At 47.6% G+C, this 20,043-nt stretch overlaps 1 protein-coding gene across 2 annotated transcripts; it reads right to left on the bottom strand.

The window, feature by feature from the left end:
• Positions 1-5,279: 5,279 nt before the first annotated feature.
• Positions 5,280-18,532, bottom strand: LOC128841020 (solute carrier family 22 member 6-B-like). 2 transcript variants are annotated; one of them, XM_054035671.1, is made up of 12 exons: positions 18,446-18,532; positions 17,416-17,478; positions 16,900-17,091; positions 16,462-16,565; positions 15,913-16,067; positions 14,472-14,640; positions 13,007-13,130; positions 11,678-11,793; positions 11,066-11,280; positions 9,349-9,457; positions 8,784-8,987; positions 5,280-5,568 (listed from the first exon to the last, which is right to left on the bottom strand). In XM_054035671.1, the coding sequence occupies exons 3-12, from the start codon at positions 16,969-16,971 to the stop codon at positions 5,478-5,480; spliced, it is 1,359 nt and encodes a 452-aa protein (XP_053891646.1). In that variant the 5' UTR covers positions 16,972-17,091; positions 17,416-17,478; positions 18,446-18,532; the 3' UTR covers positions 5,280-5,477. The 2 variants fall into 2 exon arrangements, with proteins under 2 accessions (XP_053891646.1, XP_053891645.1); XM_054035670.1 differs by having other exon boundaries at positions 16,900-17,478.
• Between the last annotated feature and the right edge of the window lie 1,511 nt (positions 18,533-20,043).

The following is a 20,043-nucleotide window of genomic DNA, read 5'->3' as shown; positions in this document are numbered from 1 at the left end:
ACACAAGGGCACCAAACCTGCTTTGCACTGGTTAATTATTGGCATTACAGTTAGAGGCTCCAACTCAGACCATTGTTCCATTGTATCAGGCACTGCACAGACCCCAACTGAGATGGGCCCATTCTGCCAGGCACTGCACAGACCCTGACCAAGATCAGGGCCCCCATTGTGCTGGGTGCTGAAAAGATGACTCATGGGACCAAATCCTGAGCTGGAGTAAATCAACATGGCCCCACTGAAGACAATAGGTTTATGTCAGCTGAGGCTCTAACTCCGTATGCACTTCATCGAAGCTGGCTGGTGATGGAGGAGAGCTGGGGTCCATGTGGAGGCAAATTGCTGGATAAAGACAGGGTAGAAACAGTGCATAAATCCATGGGAGAGAGGGGAGGACGATGAGAATGGCTGGGGGAAAAGGTTAAGGAAGTGCCTGGAGTGCTGGCTTAGGGAAAGCAGACCTGGCTTCTATCCCTGGTTCTGCTGCTGGGCAATTCACTTCTTTTCATTATCTGTTTAAACTGGGACGGGGCTGCCTCATTGTTTGTCTGCTCTTAGATTGGAAGCTCTTTGGAGCAGGAACCATCTCTTTGTTCTGTGTTTGTCTAATGCAATGGTTTTAAAACTTTTTTTCTGGCGACCCAGTTGAAGAAAATTGTTGATGCCCGCGACCCAACAGAGCTGGGGACGAGGGTTTGGGGTGTGGGAGGGGCTCAGGGCTGGGGCAGAAGGTTTGGGTGCAGGGGTGAGGGCTGTGGGGTGGGGCTGGGAATGAGGGGTTCAGGGTGCGGGAGGGGATCAGGGCTCTGGGCTGGGGGTGCAGGCTGTGGGGTGGGGCCAGGGATGAGGGGTTTGGGGTACAGGAAGTAGGTTGGGGGGGCTCAGGGCTGGGGCAGGGGATTGGGGCACAGGGTTGGGGTGCGGGCTTACCTCGTGTGGCTCCTGGTCAGCGGTGCAGCGGGGATGCTAAGGCAGGCTTCCTGCCTGTCCTGGCACCGTGGACCGCGCTGTGCCCTGGAAGCGGCCAGCAGCAGGTCCGGGTCCTAGGCGGAGGCGTGCAAGCAGTTCCACCTGGCTCTTGCCCGCAGGCACCCCCTCCAGCTCCTATTGGCTGGTTCCCAGCCAATGGGAGTGTGGAGCCGGTGCTTGGGGCGGGGGCAGCACGCGGAGCCCCGTGGCCCCCCTGCCTAGGAGCCGGACCTGCTGCTGGCCGCTTCCAGGGCGCAGCATGGTGTCAGAACAGATAGGCACTAGCCTGCCTTAGCCGGGCTGTACCGCAGATGGGACTTTTAATGGCCCAGTCAGCAGTGCTGACCAGAGCTGCCACAACCCAGTGCCTTACATTCCGCAACCCTGTACTGGGTCACGACCCGCAGTTTGAAAACCACTGGTCTAGTGCATAACACAATGGGCTCCTGGTCTGTTGCTGATGCTCCTCAGCCCTACCACAATAGAAGTAAATACAAATAATAAATAATGTTGCAATCCTGATCTTGGTTGTGTCTTCTAGGTACTACTATAATACACACAGTACTGAAGAGTAATAGTAATAGTCCTGGGTAACAACATCAGGAGAGTGTAAAAGCCAGTCCAGCAAGTAGATATCCTTTGATGTAGTCAGTTATCCACAAGAGATGTTGGTATCTGGGACAAAATTCACCATTGGAGTAATTGCCGGGGAGTTGGTGTGCTGTGAATGCAGTGTTTTTTCCTAAGCATGATTGTCTTTCTCTTACCATCTCCTTGTGTAATTATGATTTGTAGTACAGCAGTGCCTAAAGACCCCATTGTGCCAGGCACTTCGCGGACCCTGACCAAGAGTGGGGCCCTTGCAGGTGCTGGGCACTGCACAGACCTGACAGATATCGCGCTCCATTGTGCTAGATTTTGACTGAGGTCAGGGCCCCATTGTGCCATGTACTGCAAAGACCCTGACCAAGATCAAGGCCTTGTTATGCCAGATGCTGCCAGAAACCAGCTGATACTATCTGAGATCAGGGCCGGCTTTAGGCCGATTTGCCCGATTCCCTGGAATCGGGCCCCGCATCAGCGCCTTTTTAATTTTTACTCACCTGGTGGCACTTCAGGTCTTCGGCGGCATTTCGGCGACGGGTCCTTCACTTGCTCCGGGTCGTCGGTGGCATTTCAGCGGCGGGTCCTTGAGTGCCGCCGAAGACCCGGAGCGAGTGAAGGACCCGCTGCCGAAGTGCCGCCGCAGACCTGGAGCGCCGCCGGGTGAGTACGGATCGGCCCCACACTTGCTAAAGCCGGCCCTGTCTGATGCAGGCCCTGCCATGCTGGGTGCTACACAGACCCTAACTGAGATTAGGGTCCCATTGTGCCGGGCACACTTGGTAAGAGACAGCCCTTGGTCTGAAGAACTCACAATGTAAATAGACAAAGGAAGGTTTATTAGCCCTCTTTTCCAGATGGAGAAACTGGGGTACTAAGGCCCAGAGTTTTAAAGGTATCTCGGAGTTGCTCCACTCAGCATTTCAAGTGACTTAAATCATTTAGTCTCATTTTCAAAAGGGAATTAGGCACTCAAGAGCTCAAGTCTCTATGGAAGTCACGGGGACTCAGGCTCGTAAGTGTTTGAGTCACATCTGAAAACGGGACTTAACTTCCTATGCAACTTTGAGCTTTTGCTACGCTCTGTGACTTGTCCGAGGTCACACACAGCGTCTTTGGGGAGGCAGGAATTGACCCCCCCAAAGGTCCAATCCAGAGCTGCAACTGAAACACCCGCCATTTTTCCTGCCCAGTAGCCAGGGCCGGTGCAAGGAAGTTTCGCGCTCTAGGAGAAACTTCCACCTTGCGCTCCTCCCCCCACAGTCCTGCGGCAGCTCCCCGCCCTGAGGCGTCCCCCCCGCCCTAAGGCGCCCCCCCCGCGGAAGCTCCCCTCCCCAGGTAGCTGTGTGGCAGATCCCCACCCCAGCTCACCTCTGCGCCGCCTCTTCCCCGAGCACGCCGCCCCCACTCTAATTCTCCTCCCCTCCCAGGCTTGTGGTGCCAAACAGCTGATTGGCGCCGCAAGCCTGGGAGGCGGGAGAAGTGGAGCAGTGATGGCGTGTTCAGGGAGGGGGCGTAGCAGAGGTGAGCTGAGGTGGGGAGCCTTGCGGCAGCTCCCCCCCGCCCTGAGGCACCCCCGCGGCAGCTCCTCCCCCCCCACCCTGGCCCGGGGAGCTGTACGACATCTCCCCACACCAGCTCACCTCTGCTCCACCTCCTCCCCGAGCATGCCGCTCCCGCTCTAATTCTCCTCCCAGGCTTGTGGCGCCAAACTGCTGATTGGCACGTCAAGCCTGGGAGGCGGGAGAAGAGGAGCGGCGACCACACGCTCGGGGAGGAACGCTGTAAAAAAAAAAAATTGGGGGCACCGCTTTTTGGCGCCCCCAAATCTTGACGCCCTAGGCAACCGCCTAGTTCGCCTTAATGGTAGCACCAGCCCTGACTGTAGCATGTTCTTTGGTGGAAGCCGTTGTTGTCTCTTGTCCTATGCTAAGACTGTAAGTTCTTTGTAGCAAGGAATGTCTCATTTATTCCACATTCCTAGTGCAGTGGGGCCCTGATCTCTGACTGGGGCCTCACGTTGTTATGATAATAATAGTGCAGTGGGACAAGCATTTGGGATGCAGTTGACATGTGAGTAAAGTGGTTGTGCTGTTCCCCTGGGAGTTGTGGGTTCAATTCCCTGCTTTTCCCCCAAATGTCAAAATTTTCCCCTGGAACCACCCCCATTTCTGACCCACTCTAGCAATGATGCCAGCACAGGTATTTTTTTAAAGGGCGTTTTTTAGAAGCAATGTGGTCTAGTGAATAGGGCACTCACCTAGGTTATAGTCCCAGCTCTGCCATTGGCCTGGTGTGTGACCTTGGGTGAGTCACTTCCTCTTTCTGTACCTTTGTTTCCCCTCCCACCCGTTGTCTGTTTAGATTGTGAGCTCTCTGGGGCAAAGGCTGGCCCTAGCTATGTGTATGTGTAACCAAAGGGGCCCTTCTTCTTGTTAGGGCCTTTGAGCCCTCCTCTAATATGAATAACTTTGTCTCACGTATGACTCTAAAATAACATCGCCATGAAAAAGCCCTGGCTGGAGGTATTGAAAACATGGTCACCTTGACTTTGAGTGACATCTGTATCTCAAGAGGGTGGGGATTATTTGTGGGTGTGGCTTGATTGTGGACCAGGCTAAGCACTTCCTTTTTGGACCCGCATTTGTTCTTCCCCTGCCTTTCCCTATGGGTCTGATGCAAATTGTCAGCCTGGGAAACTTGAGTCTGTGAGATACATGAACTACTGTTTGATTAGCTCTCTCATTGCATGGCAGCACGGCCCTGGACTGTAACGTGTTTCTACCATACTCAGAACTCCTTTGTGCAGAACCTCCTCTAAACAGGTATGTTTTTATGCATATTTCAGTAGCAATAAGACGTCACAATTCCACTGTGTAGGGTGCTGTCCCTGCCCTGAAAATCCTGTAATCTAAATAGACAAAGTGTGGGAGGGGAAACTGAGGCACGGAGTGGGGAAGTGACTTGCAGAGTGTAGTATACAGGAATAGGGCAGAATTAACTAGTCTGTGATCCCTCTAAAGGCTTTCGCTGGGTTCTGTATTTTCAAAGCCACTCAGAGCAATGGTATCTAAGTAGCTAGGCTTTGAATGACTTCATGTACTAAAGAGAAGAGCTGGGTGAGAATTTTCTGTGGGAAATTGCCAATTTGTCAAAACCAAAACTTTTTGGTTTCTACCAAAGTTTTGTCGGGAGGGTTTCTCAGGTTCAGGATAGAATTGCTGATCAAAATGAGAGAGTGAGCGAGGCCCACCCCAGAAAAGCCCGACGGCCAGGGTACTCACCTGTCATGAAGAGTCAGGATCAAGTCCCTGTAGAGAGTGAGAAGCACTGACTTGCTAGCCTGGTTGTTAGGGAACTTGGTTGGGGTGCAGAAGAACAAGGTTTAGGTTGCTACTTTGCCTGAGCTATTGGCTCTTCTGGGATGGAGCTCTCTGTTTTCATGAAACGTTTTAAAAGGTCTTGGTTTTGTTCTGATATGAAACCTCTGACATGATTGTGCTAAACAGAATTCCTGTTTTCTGGCTAACCCTATTAAATAGACACAGTTATTTGGGACCCAACTGGACCAGTGCGGTTTGTTCACACTGGTTTTGCTGTGGGAAGAGCAATAGACACAAGTCCAATGTCAGTAGTTGAGCCAGGATCAGAATCCAGGTTGTCTGACTCCCAGCCCAATGCTGTGTCCAGTCTTAAACTGCCGCCTCATGTTAGCAGCTATGGCTTGTGCCTTTTGGAGGCACAGTTGACTTTATTCGCTTTGCTGAAAGTGGATACAAAAGGCTGACATGATGTCTCATGAATACCCCTTCCACAGAGGCAATCTCTGACCCTAGCCGGTAAAACATGAGGGTGTTTGATTTTAATCTAATTGGTATCAAGACCTAAAGTCTGTTTAGTTTCTCTTCTTAAATGATTTCCTTGAGTGGTTCCAATCTGGAGGCTTTCAGCGGAACCTTGTCTTTCCGTCCTACATCTGTAATCACTCTGGACCTTCTCCTATAAGGGAATAAGAAGAGACCACATGACTATATATCAACACTGCATTTCTTTTAATCTTTTCATCACAGCAAGTCATGACTCTATAAAAAGGGATTAGCTAAACCTCCCAATAGCTCTGTGAATTACACTATCCCCCTTTTACCTCTTCTCCCCCCCACCCATAATGCATCATGGACTCAGCCTAGAGGCCCTGGGGTTGTGGCCCCCAGGAGAGCAAAGAACATGTGTCAATGGGTCAAGATCACCTTCTCCTTCCCATGTAGGAGTCAGGGTCTTGGCTCGGGTGGGGGCAAGGAAATGAGTGTCATGTCCTATGAATATTCTTGAGTTTTGAAAATTTTTCCTGTCCCCAACTGGGATGAAAAGTCAAAACCTCAAAAATTGTCATAAATAAAGAAACTGAAAACAATTCATTTTGAAGCAATTAAAATGTTTCATTTCAATAAATTTGAAACATTTTGTTTTGATGTTGATGAATTACTTATTTAACTTGTTTTTCTTACCGTTAGCTTAAATTTCTGAGCGGAAAGTGTTTCAAACCAGAAAACCACTTTATTTTTGTTTTGAAAATGTTGAAAAAATTCTTTTAAAAATGTTTTGCAATTCACCAACACTGACACTTTCCCTTAAACAGTTTTGTTTTTGACAAATTGGCATTTTCGAACCAAAAAAAGGTTTCTTTGGAAAATTCACAACCAGCTCCAGTCCAGGCTAGATGCCAGCTGCAGAGTCCTGATATAGAAAACATTGAGAAGCACTGATCTAAAGAACAGATGAGGGAGTAAGAGTAGATGGCAATCCAAGCCCTGCCACTAACTCACTGGGTGACTTTGGGCACATCACTTTCCCTCTCTATGGCCCATACTTTGCATTATGGTAGTGCCTGAAGACACCAACTAAGATCAGGGCCCCACAGATCCTGATTGAGATCAGAGCCCCATTGTGTCAGGTGCTGCACAGTCCCCGACTGAGATTGGGGCCCCCTGTGCCGGGTGTTATGCATATAATCCTTGTGGCCTGAAGCCCTAGGGAGGAGGGAGCTGACTGTTAACACCTGTTTGTGAACAGGAAGAAGAGTAGTCCAGAGCTGCTTAAGAGCTCCAGATGGACAGGGGCACCATGGGATGGGAGGTCTCTGCCAGCATCTGTTGATGAGGAAAGAGAAATGATCGAATGGGCCAGGCCTCATTCGCACTTCAGTTCTGTGCTAATTTGGGGCATTTGGGTTAAAATATAGTTAAGTTTTGAGTTTGGCGGCAATAAAATGCTGTTTGACCCTGCTGGGAAATGAACGGACAAGTGAACAGCACCAACATGCTGGGTGAGGGGGTCACTCTGACCGACACAACAGGCGGGCACCGTTGGGTAAGGGAGCCTCATGCAAAAAGAAGGGCTCCTGCTAGCTGTGGGCTGAGCTAACTGGTGTTGAGACGGTGTATAGAGCAGAGATGAGGCGCCTTTCAGGCACAGAGGCCAGAGCTGAGCTGAGGCAGAGTGTTGATGCTGACGGGGCTTGGGCTGAAGCTGTACAGAGCAGCAGCGTGTATCTCAGGGACTCTGGTGCAGACCTCTCTGCCTAGCAAGCAGAGCTGAAATCACGTGAGCTGGGTCTGGGGGCGAGCAGCCCAGGCAGCACAGCCAGAATTCGTGGACTCCACCAGCCCTGGGCAGCAAACCGTGATTGATGACGGCTGAGAAGGGAAGTGGCTGGAATGTCTGAGCCACTCACAGCTGTGAAAGGAGGCCTGAGGCTGGGATTACTGCCAAAATACCCGGGGTGTGCGTGGGGGGGGGGGAGTCTTACCTAACGGTGTGGATTTATTAATTGCTGGCTTTCTCAAGTTAGTTCTGTTGTCCCCTTCCCTCACCCTCATAAAGCTTTTTTTGTTAACCCCTACACTCAGTGTTTGCAAGTGGGGAAGTCTTACCTATCAGGTTTCAGAGTAGCAGCCGTGTTAGTCTGTATTCGCAAAAAGAACAGGAGTACTTGTGGCACCTTAGAGACTAACAAATTTATTTGAGCATAAGCTTTCGTGGGCTACAGCCTACTTCATCGGATGCATGCAGTGGAAAATACAGTAGGAAGATATATATATACACACACACAGAGAACATGAAACAATGGGTGTTACCATACACACTCTAATGAGAGTGATCAGTTAAGGTGAGCTATTACCAGCAGGAGAGAAAAAAGCTTTTTGTAGTGGTAATCAAAATGGTCCATTTGCAGCAGTTGACAAGGTGTGAGGAACAGTAGGGGGGAAAATAAGCATGGGGAAATAGTTTTACTTTGTGTAATGACCCATCCACTCCCAGTCTTTATTCAAGCCTAATTTAATGGTGTCCATTTTGCAAATTAATTCCAGTTCAGCAGTCTCTTGTTGGAGTCTGTTTTTGAAGTTTTTTTTGTTGTAATATTGCAACTTTTAGGTCTGTAATCGAGTGACCAAGGAGATTGAAATGTTCTCTGACTGGTTTTTGAATGTTATAATTCTTGACGTCTGATTTGTGTCTATTTATTCTTTTAGAGACTGTCTGGTTTGGCCAATGTACATGGCAGAGGGACATTGCTGGCACATTTGCTTTTGAATACCACTACAAAAAGTTCTTTTCTCTCCTGCTGGTAATAGCTCACCTTAACTGATCACTCTCGTTAGTGTGTGTATGGTAACACCCATTGTTTCATGTTCTCTCTGTGTGTGTGTATATATATCTTCCTACTGTATTTTCCACTGCATGCATCCGAAGAAGTGGGCTGTAGCCCACAAAAGCTTATGCTCAAATAAATTTGTTAGTCTGTAAGGTGCCACAAGTACTCCTGTTCTTTTTACCTATCAAGGGTGGTGTATACAGTTTTCCAGGTTTCTGGGTTGGGGCTCAAGCTGGTGTTTACATTTTTTGAAGGATCCCATTGAAAACGGAACCCCGCCCACTGACACCACCTGATTACACACATACTCACTGAGATCAGGGCCCCATTGTGCCGGATGCTGCACAGGCTCATACTAAGAGACAGACCCTGAAGAGCTTAAAATCTAACTAGACCAAGGGTGTGAGGGGAAACAGGCGTAGAGAGGGGAAGGGGCTTGCCTAAGCTCAGGCTGATGGAGCTAGAAATAGAACCCAACTCTCTGAGCCCCAGCCCATTGTGCTAGCCAGTGGCCGTACTTCCTCTCCACTAGCTGTGCGGAATGGTTGCAGAAATTACTCACTGCCTCTCGACATCTTCTATGGTGTCCGGCAATGGCATGTTACGGGTCTCAGGGAGGAAGCAGGTGGCGATGCCGGATACAATAGGGGCAGCTCCATAGATGATCAGCGGCAGGGACGGCAAGTACTCACTGGTCATTTGCACAAGCGGGGCCACTATGCCGCCCACCCGAGCCAGGGTGTTCGCAAACCCCATTCCGGTCTGTCTGCCGTGGAGAGAGAACAATCAGGGTCTGGGAACCGGCCTTCAGCTGGGTTTGCCTTTTCTGAGCTACAATCTCCATGTTGTTTATTCACAACTTGCATATCTAATGTAATCTCTAACCTGCCTGCCTGCAGTGTCCTGTCAGAAAGCAGTAGAACAAGGTATCCTGATTCATTATCCAGCAGATTCGTTTGGATTTGCATCTCCTAACAGCTGTAGGAAACCCAGTGGCTCAGCTGACCAGAGCTCTTGCTGTCATTCTGTCATTGCCATCTCCTTGAGGTTAATCATGCAGGGTGAAAACAGCAACACAGCCCAGCAGCCCAGGTAGGACTCCTTAAGGGGCGTTTGCGTCTACGTACCTAATCACCGTGGGGTAGAGCTCTCCCGTATAGAGGAAGGCACAGTTGAACGAGGCAGCCAGGCAACCTTTTCCAAACACAGCCAGAAGAGTGCGCAGGGTCTGCAGATCTAGGGGGAGGGAAAGGATGACATCAGCAGGTTCTGCTGGGGCTCAGCTCTTTGCACAGTGGAGGCCTGCAAACACAGTCCTTAATCTCTCTGTCCTCGAGTTCCCCCCCAGACTCTGTAAAAAGAGTCAGTAATTACAACAGGTTGAATTTTTTTGGGTCAAAAAGTAATTTCCAAGAAAAATGTCTTTCTTACTGAAAATTAATTGTTGTCCTGTTTTGTCATGGTCAGATTATATCTCCAGGATGCACCGTGGCCTCCCCATATTATTTATTATTTGTATGATCATAGTGCCTGGGAGCCGCAGTCATGGGTCAGGAAAGAGACAGTCCCTGTCCCAAAGAGCTGGCAAGCTAAGTATAAGACAAGTGATGACATGGATACAGACAGATAAATACATTAGAACGGCCATACTGGGTCAGACCAATGGTCCATCTAGCCCAGTATCCTGTCTGCCGACCATGGCCAATGCCTGATGTTTCAGAGGGAATGAACAGACCAGGGCAATTATCGAGGGATCCATCCCCTGTCATCCACTCCCAACTTCTGGCAGTTAGAGGCTTAGGACACGCAGAACATGGGATTGTGTCCCTGACTATCTTGGCTAATAGCCATTGATGGACCTGTCCTCCATGAACTTACCCAATTCTATTTTGAACTCAGTTATAGTTTTGGCCTTCACAACATCCCCTGGTAATGAGTTCCACAGGTTGACTGTGTGTTGTGTGAAGAAGTCCTGCCTTGTGTTTGTTTTAAATCTGCTGCCTATTGATTTTATTGGGTGACCCTTGGTTCACTATGGGGTAGCACAAGGAAACAATGAGACACTATTGGTCAGCATGATAGGCTGTAGTTTCAGCACACCAGCAGCCTAACCATTGTCAAGTTTTTTGTAGGCTTCAGGGCAGAGGGAGTTTTAAGGAGGGTTTTGAAGGAGGATTCTGTTAATTTTGCTGATGCTTACGGGGAACTTTTCCCAAACATGAGGGGCAGCATGGGGGAAAGCACAAAGGTGCTTGTTTGAAAATGTAACAAGTGGGTGTTAGAAGCTGATATCATGGACTGATTGGAGTCAATCTTTTAATACTGAATGAGAGCTGTAGGGCAGGTGGGGATAGGTCATGAAGGGTCTTGAGAGTGAAGACAAGTAGCTTATATTTGATACGATAGAGAAGAAGGGACCAGTGCAGGGAAGCAAAGAGAGGGGAAGTGGTGAGTCATGGCAGCTCCATGGCATTATGGGAGATGTAGTCTGGCTAGGGACCCCAGCATTTCAGAATTAAAATTTGTGGGGTGGGGGAGGTGCCATGCATGTTCATTTTTTTTATTGAAAAACTGAAAATTTCGGTGTGAAGCTGATGCTTTTCACATAAAACTTAATTTAGCCAACCCCCCAATTTTCAGTTGAAAAACAGTTTGGATGAAAACATTTTCAACCACCTTTAATATACAGACATCGCTTTTATAGATCATTCTTGTAACATCACTCTTGCTGTATCTTGCATATATATGCTAATTAAATTATATATATATGCTAAATGTATATACATGCTAATATATGCTGATTAAAACCAGAGCATGCAGATCGATAGTGCACCAGGGCCTCACCTTGTGGCACAAATATGTTGGCCAGGATCGCAAGCCCTGCTAGGATGAGAGCAGAAGCCTGGGTGACTCTCCGGCCAATGAAACTGATCATGAAGAAACCAATCAGCTTTGCAGGGATGTCGACTGCTCCGTATACCACTTGGATGAGGTAAATACTGACCCCAAAATTCTGCAGATCCATGGCCAGCCCATAATAGGCAAAGCTGGTGGAGAACCTGTCATTGGCGGCACAAAAATGCATGGTAGAATGGAAATAGTCTGCAGGGTGCAGTACTGCTGTTGCCACTGGGAGTGCTGTAAAACGCTCTGTAGCCTGGGACTTGGGAGACCTCGGTTCAATTCCCCTCTGTCACAGACTTCCTTGTATGACTTTCGGCAAGTCTCTTAGTGTCTCTGTGCTTCAGTTCCCCTTCTGTAATAATCCTACCTCTAGTCTATTTAGATTGTAAACTCTTGAAGGTAGGGCCTGGCCCTGTCTCGTCCTACTGTACAGCACCAAGCACAACAGCATTTGGATCTCAGCTGGTCGTACCATCATAACAAAAGCCCCTGGTTTATCTTCTGCCCTTCCACCCTCCTTTCCTCCCTCTGCATCTGAATGAACCCACCTACCATACGAAGCACAGGCACCAGGATATCCTGCGTACAGACGGTGTGCGCACCAGATCGGCAGCTGTGTGGGTGGATTTGGCTGAGGACATTTCTTTTTGCAGGCTGGCTCTCAAGTCCTGTGCGGAAGAGACACAGGAGAATTTATAGCTTCCCCAAACCCTTGGTTATTTAAATCCTTACGTTTATAACTTGGGGTATTCTTGCTATCCATGTAAACACCCGGGATCTGGAGCTGCCATCACTGGTGGAGCCAGTCTTCAGGCTGCAGTACCCCTGGCTACCACTGGGAGATGCAGGTAGCTGAGGGAAGAGGCATAGAGCAGGAAGTGCAAACTCCAGTGGGCCTATTTCAACTCATAGCACAGGGCTCTTTGTTTAGGGCATTGTGCGAGGCACTGAATGCCTCCTACGGATCGGAAGAGCGCATCCTATGAGGTCTCTCAGCACCTTTAGAGGTTCAGATGCTAGAATTCCCATTCCAACATCCCCCTTAGCAACCTACATTTCCAGACAGCAATCCATGTGGTAGATTTCTAAGGGGATCACCCTGTCAGCATGCCTGGCTGTCTCTTTTACTGGAGATGTTAAGGCCTGGATATGTTTTATTTGGATTCTTTATTGCTATTGTTTTACAACAGCTATAGCTGGACTCTGGGACCTGATTTCTGGGCTTGGGAGACTGTATATTTATTACCCTCTTGGCACCAAGCGTTCATGTGTCCCTGTCTAGAACTGGACAAAATGTTTTGGTTGAAACTTTTTTCAGTGAAAAATGCAGATTTGGTGACACCAAAGCAAATTACAAATTTGTGTCAATTTTACCAAATTGTTTTGGAAAATTAAAAAAACCCCCACCAAATTGAAATGTTTTATTTTGACATTTTTTAAATGAAATGTTTTGATTTTTTTATTTGAAGCAAATTTTTGTTTTGAAATTTCCTTTAATTTTATATAAATATTTTTTGTAAATGTTAAAAATGCTCAAAATAAAAAAGTGTCATTTCACGATGAGTGAAAATTTGGCCCGAACTGAATATTTTCCCTTTTGATTTGCCAAAAACGTTGAAAAAAATTGTTTTCAGTTTGACCTGAAACAATTTTTTGGAATTGCCAGTAACCGAAAAAATCCATTATTTGCCCAGCTCTTTCCATCTTTGTGTGTGTGTGTGTGCGCGCGCGCGTGTGTTCCCTCTCTGGAGAAGGGTGTGTGAGTTCGCTCTATGGTGTGTTTGTGTGTGTCAGTCCTCTCTCTGGCAATCACAGGGTGAGAGGCACGCACATAAACTCCATGTATTACAGCCTTCCCTTTTAGCCCTTTCAATTCCTCACCTCTACGCTGAGTTTGTCCCCTTCTTCCTTTCGCCCATTTATTCGTGCCACTTTCTGCAACTCCTTTAATGCCTGGTTCAGTTTGCCGGCTGTTGCAAGCCAGCGGGCCGACTCTGTGAACCACCTGTTTGGAACCAGAAGGGCACATGGTAGCCAGCTTCCCTGCCATTGGCCTTAGTGCAGGGTAGGGCTTACGATGACCCCATGTGGTGACACCAGGAAGTTCAGGGTGGAGAACCTAGGGGAACCCCAGGGCTGTGTTTGTCCAGCAGCTTAATAAAGAATTGCCTGTATGTTCATTACAACAGGGTCCTTTTCACCGTAAGAAACACCAAACCTATTGAAAAGACTCAGGACACCTGGGGCTCCCAACCTACATACGATACAGAAAGAGTCTGTTGCAGTTCAGGTAGGGTGACCAAATATCCCGATATTAGGGGCTTTGTCTTATATATGCAACTACACCTTTACCCCGATATAATGCGACCCAATATAACACAAATTCAGATCTAATGCGGTAAAGCAGCGCTCCGCAGGGGCGGGGCTGCGCACTCCGGCGGATCAAAGCAAGTTCAATATAACGCGGTTTCACCTATAACGCGGTAAGATTTTTCGGCTTCCGAGGACAGTGTTATATCGGGGTAGAGGTGTATACTCTCCTCCCTCCCCCCTGAAAAAAAGTGTCCCAATTTTTCACACTTGCTATTTTGTCACCCTAAGTTCAGGGCACATTTCAAAACTCCTCTGTCTCTATGTGATTAGAATAGATGCAGTGTTTAGGCTAAAGGAGCAAGTTGAGAAGCAGTGTAGTCTAATGGATAGGGTACAGCATTAGGAGGCAGGACAGCTGGGTTCTCTTCTTGGCTGTAGCACTGCCTGTCTTGTGACCTTTGGCAAATTACTTCCCAGCTGGTTCTCTGCCCAAAGATCATCTGTTGCATCTGTAAGCGTGTCTGGGCAGGAACAGTGTCTGTACAGCTCCTAGCCCTGGTCTGTAGGGGCTACCATAATAATAATGGTCTTGTGAGCAGGACACTCGCTTGGGAAACCTGGGTTCTTTTTCCTGCTCCTACCACAGGTGCCCCATGTGACTTTGGGCAAGTCACTCCATATTTCTGTGCATCAGCTCCCCAGTCTGTAAAATGTGAATAATAACCCTTCCTTTTTCTATTTAGACTGTGCGCTCTTTAGGACAGGGCCTCTCTCTCAGTGTGTGTCTGTTGCGCAATGGGACCCTGACCTCAGATGAGGCCTCTAGATGCCACCATAATATGAAAAATAACAATCAGTGCCACCTTAGATTGGGACCCCCACTGTGGCAAGTGCTGGACAGACATTCAGTGAGAGACACACCTGGTGTCCGAGAGCTTGCAGTCTGGATACCGTCCAGAACCCCTTGGTCCCCACAAGGGATAACAGGGAGGTCCCCATGCTGGCAAGGTTTACAAGTGAGAATGACACCTACCAGCCATAGAAGAAGAAGAAGAAATAGGGCACCGAAACAGCCAGCTGCAGCCAGCGCCAATCCGGGATGACAGAGGCTAGCCCAGCCAGAATGAACTGCCCGATGCTGTAGCTATATCCTGTCACCATGCCAACTGCTGCCCGGAGTTTGGTGGGGGTCCACTCCACAGCTGGGTGAGGAGATAAAAGGGGGAAGAGAGTCAAAGTCCAGAGAACACCAGTCCGAGCTTTCAAAACCACCTGGGCACCTAAATCCACCCCAAACAAATGGCCTGATTTTTAAGTGGAACTTAAGCAGAGTAGGAAGAACAATGGATTTTTTGTTTTGGTGGCAGCTTCAAAAAGGAAAAAAAACAACATTAGTAAACAATTCATTTTGGGCCAACCAGAATTTTTTTTTTTTTAATTTTGGGCAAATCAAAGAGCTGAAAAAGGTTTCATTTTGGGTTAAATTAACTGTTTTGTTTTGACTGTCAAAATTTTAAATTCAAGGAAATTTTGAAATGAAAAGTAATTTTGAACCAAAAATAATTAAAAAGTTTCAACTTTTTCTGATTTGTTTTCGACATGAACAATGTGGCTAAACCAACACAAATTCGTGAAATGTTTTATGGAAAAAAGTTTCAGCTCAGAAATATCACCCAGCTGTAGACTCAAGCTCTTTGCAGGAGGGACTGTCTTTTAGTTCTGTGTTTAAAGGGACTCTAGCACAATGGGATCCTGACCCATGACTGGGTCTCTGAGGCGTGGCCACCCTGCTGGTCAGACTAGAAGCTGTTTGAGGGGTGAATACTGCCTCATCTAGCGTTTCTGTCACATGCATTATTTTGTAATGCTCATTCTCCTCAGCATCCTCTTTATCTTAATGTAGGAAGATACTGTTATGCTGGGGGGTTGGAGCTGGTGGGCCTAACTGCCACTTTTCATTCAGGATAAAAATAAGAAACAATCAAGCTCCTTTATGGACCCAGATAGCTGAAACAATAGGAGCCACTACCCAAAACACAGGCACATGTCAAGGCTTGAGCAGATGCTGAGTCATGTGGCCCATGGGGGTTCCTTGGACAGTGATATAGCAAACACAGGGGCTGGAGCATGGACTGGTGCAGCTGTGTGTGTCTTTGTGTGTGAGAAAAGCAGCAATAACAGGGAAGGTACAAAGAAGCCTGAGATACAGCCAGAGAAGTCCTGGTAGTGTGACCCTGAGAAAACACTAGGAAGGAGAGCTTTTTGGGCAGAGTGCTGGCTGAAAAAAGGTTGGTATAGTGAGCAAAGTAACTGCCTCCTGCTGTTTGTTTCCTGCTGCGAACAGGGAAACAAGACATTGTAAATAACCAGGATTGCACCAGAGAAATACCTGGCTCCATCATCAACTTCTCCTCTTAATGGAAACATCCTGGAAGACCCCAAAAGACTTGCTACTTGCTTGAGTTGGTACTTACAGAGGGACACACAGTTGAGATTGATCCCCGACAGAGCCATTCCAGTCAGGAAGCGGAAAACGCAGTACATGGTAAAGTTAGATGAGAAAGCAGCGCAAGAGCCGGTGATGGCCATTTGCAGACAGGACCAGATCAAGAGTGACTTCCGTCCAAACCTGTGGCAGAGAAAACCAAGGCTATCTGCTAACAGGCAGGATAGGCTTGTGGCTAGAGCGCTGAGTTATCACTCTGGGGGAAACAGTATGACCCCCATCTCTGTGGTAGGGCAGCACTACAAACCCCATTGTACAGATGGAGAACTCAGACCCAAAGAAAGTAAGGGACTTGCACAAGGTCACACAGGAAGTCTGTGGCAGAGTAGGGGCTTGAACCCAGGTTTTCCCAAGTTCTAGGTGAGTGCCCTAACCACTGGGCCACTTTTCCTCTCTGATTATAAGTGCTGGTAAAGACAGCTGGAAGCTGTTAGAACTGGGCCATTACTCCCGCCCTCCCCCCCGGTCATTCAGCTCCTGCACCCTACCTAAGTGAAGTGACAGACAGGCATCTTACTTGTCAGAGAGACTTCCAAACACCATCGCTCCTACCAGGACTCCGGCCATATAGATTGACTGAGCCATCTGTTTCAATGTCCGTGAGCCACACACCAGATCCCACTGCAAGTGGGAGAGAAAACACCATCTCAGTGAGAAAGCATGAGGGAGACAAGTCCAGCGAACTTGGTCATAGTGAGAATGGGGGCCCCAAACTCCGACAAGGTTTGTGAAGAACCTAGCAAAATGTGGCCCTGATCTTGGTCAGGATCTGTGCAGCACCCAACATGGCAGGATCTGGGGTGTCCAGATACTACCACAATACTAGTACAGATCCTTATCTGGCGGATATCATTGTAGCTCTGTTGATTTCAATGAAACTATGCTCGTGGTCACCAGATAGCAATCTGGTTCAGCATAGTCACTAGCCAGTCATTGCCAGGAGAATCTTTCTTACCTCGGTGATGATGGTGGAGGTGAAAACACTCTTGTCATATATCCATCCATCCATACAGGGCTCCGTGTCCATTTCAGTCCCATTGGTTGTTGTGGCATTTGGGCCTAGGAGCTGCCACTGGGCGGAGATGAATCGGAGACACTTCTCCGGCTGCTGGTTCCCATCCACGGGGATGGAGATCCTGAGGAGCTCCTGGCAATATAGGACGTCAGTAAAGTTGTCATCACAAGTGTAGTTAGCAACAATGGCAATATGGCAGTGGTGCCCAGGGGTAGCAGCGGTAAAGTTCTGCAGGATGTTGTGGCTGGCCATCAGTAATATTGGCAGGACCAGTAACATAACATGGATAATTTGGAAACGGCCCATACTGCCGACCTGCTCTAAAAGTTCTGCAAAAGTCATGTTGCCCCAGACCAGAAGACTCCGACACCTTGAATGTGCTTGTTTTGTGAAATAGATGCACACCCAAAACAATGTGCAGATGTAAATAGAGGAATGCAACTGCTGTTTACTCACAGATGCGCACAGCTTTGTGTTTGCTTAGACATCCACTCCCAGTCTTGTCAGACGCAATCTACTCTGGAAAGACAGAAAGAGTTGCAATGGATCTAGCAATAGCTCAAAGTGAATTCCTATAACCGAGTGGTTGATTTGGCTGCATTAAGGATCTGCTGATTAAATAAGCAGCTGATCAGAATATTGACGCAATTAAACCAGATGCAAAAATTCTAGGTCATTCCGTGCGCAACTAATCCACCGTTTCTTTTGGCTACTAGACAATTCCAAGTTGATTGTGAATCCCAGAAGCCCGAGGAATGGTTTGGTTGGGAATGCTGTGCCTAGCTGAGCTCCATGTCAAGAAGTAGATTGTTCGGGGTTCTGTTGCACTTTTAGTTTATCTTTTGTTGCGTTTCATTTCTTTAGTTAGGCAAAGTTCCCCTTGGTTTGGAGGACTTAATGCAAAAAGAAAACGATTTTAAGAGGAATTTTGGAGAAAGCATGTCAAGGGAGAGCCAGGTAAAATATGCCCTTAAATCTGAGTTTTCCACCCTTGATGTATTTTGCACTGTGGAGCAAATCTTGTTGTGTAGATGGCCAACATTTTGGAATTCCACATAGTTCAGCAGGAGTTTCCATGTATCCATAGTGCTGAGGGGCAGGGCATAGAATTGAACTCAGCTATCAATGAAAGACATGAGGCTATGCTGATTTACACCACCTGACCTATCTACACAAGAGTAAATCTGGAGTCACTCCCCTTCAAGCCCCTATTTTACAAAATCAGGGAGATTCAATGAGCTATTTGCTCTGCTGGTTTAAATCAACATAGTTCCACTAACTTCAGTGCTGCTTTACACGAACTGAGGATCTGACTCATGTACATCAATGTAAATCTGGAGTCAATGCGCTTCAAGCCCTATTTTACTAAATCAGGGAGAGTCAATGAGCCAGATCCTCTGCTGGTGTAAACAGGCACTGATCTACAATGGAACTAAGAATCTGGCCCCATACAATTAAAATATAAACCTTGGTAAAATAGACTTACCTGCTTCCTATGTTGCAATGTCTTTAATAGGCTACAGCTGCTTTTCTCTGTGGGTCAATGGATCGTACTCCCACCAAATAAATTGTGCAGAAATCTTGCTGGATCAGTGGAGATCAGGCTATGACAGCAACACATTGAGGACAGAGAAGGTGGGACTTGCTCAACTTCTCTCATTAGAACTTGCAACCTCTTTGCCCTTGGCTCAACAACTGCATCAAAAGCCCAGCAGGCAAACCTTGAGTGCCCCTTTAATGACCCAGTTAGGAGAACTCCCACTTAGCAAATTAATAAACAAGAGCTAACGTGATCCCACCATGCAGCCAGGACCTGGAGCAGAACATTGTGACTGGGGAATGTAAACATGGTACCTTTCCTGCAGTTCCTGGTATGAGGATGCTTGCCGGTAGAACAAAAATGATGCCAGAGGAACAGAGCCAGGGGCTTGTTTCAGAACAAGAAGAAATTAAAAACCTTCCAACAAGGCAAAACAGGTTTCCTGCAAGCTAACAGTCTTAACAGAACACTGTAATAATGCTGGGGATGTGCTCAGCTGGATAGAGCACTGCCCAGGGATTCAGGAGAGCATGGTTCTGCTTCCAGCTCTGACCTATTGGGTGGCTTTGGGCAAGTCATTTAATCTTGCTGTGCCTCAGTTTCCCCATTTGCAAAAAGGACACAATTATATTGATCTTCCTATTAGATCTGCTTAAAAATTTTCCACGTGACTGCTTCTCTTCCTCACACACGATGGCTTTTTGACAAAATGGAAATTTTCACTAAACTTTTTACAGGAAAAAAAATCAACGTATCTATGGAAAAGCTATGGAGAGAGAAATAGATATACATGAAATAATGTTGGAGTGTTAATGGGTTTGAAAGCAAGCTTAGTACATTCACCCTTTCCCGGTGCAAACTGAGAAGAATGAATGTAAATGTTGCTGGCCAGAAAACAGAAGAGGTTTTCACACCAGAGCAGGCAATTCTGGGCTGCTGACATGAAAATAATGAAGGGACAGGCCATGCCAGCAGTCTCTGTAGCACTGCCAGCATGTGGGGGTCCTGCAGTGATCCGCTCAGCTCATGCTAGTCACTGAGGCATTAGCTGGCTGTAGAAGCTGGTTGCTTGCATAAACTGAACATCCCAGTGAAGAGCCAAATCCTCAGAGGCTGTAATTCGGAATCACTCCCTTGAAGATGAGGAAACTTTGCCAGTTTACACCAGCTGGGGATCTGGGCCCATTGACTCCAGTGGAATTACACTGATTTGCACCAGCTGGGATCTGGCCCACTGTAGCTTGTATGTCCCTAGGCCACTTTGTCCCATTTCATCCTCCTTTTCTCTTCTCTTTTTCCCATTGGGCCATATTCAGAGGTGCTATAAGTTGCAAAACAGTTAGTGTCTCTTTCCTGGTAGTGCAGAAGTTGCATCCAATATATGTGGCAGGGGACAATGGATTGTCTGGTCTAATGGTTAGAGCAGGGGGGCTGGGAGGAAGGACTCCTGGGTTCTGTTCCAGGCTCTCATTGGAGTTGTGGAGTCTAGCGATTGGAGCAGAGTGGTGATGTGGGCTGGGATTTAGGACTCCTGAGTTCTATTC

This window comes from Malaclemys terrapin, chromosome 7, assembly GCF_027887155.1.
Source record: "Malaclemys terrapin pileata isolate rMalTer1 chromosome 7, rMalTer1.hap1, whole genome shotgun sequence".
NCBI lineage: Eukaryota > Metazoa > Chordata > Testudines > Emydidae > Malaclemys > Malaclemys terrapin.
Note: the sequence above shows the minus strand (reverse complement) of the source record. Positions and strands in the feature narration are given on the sequence as shown.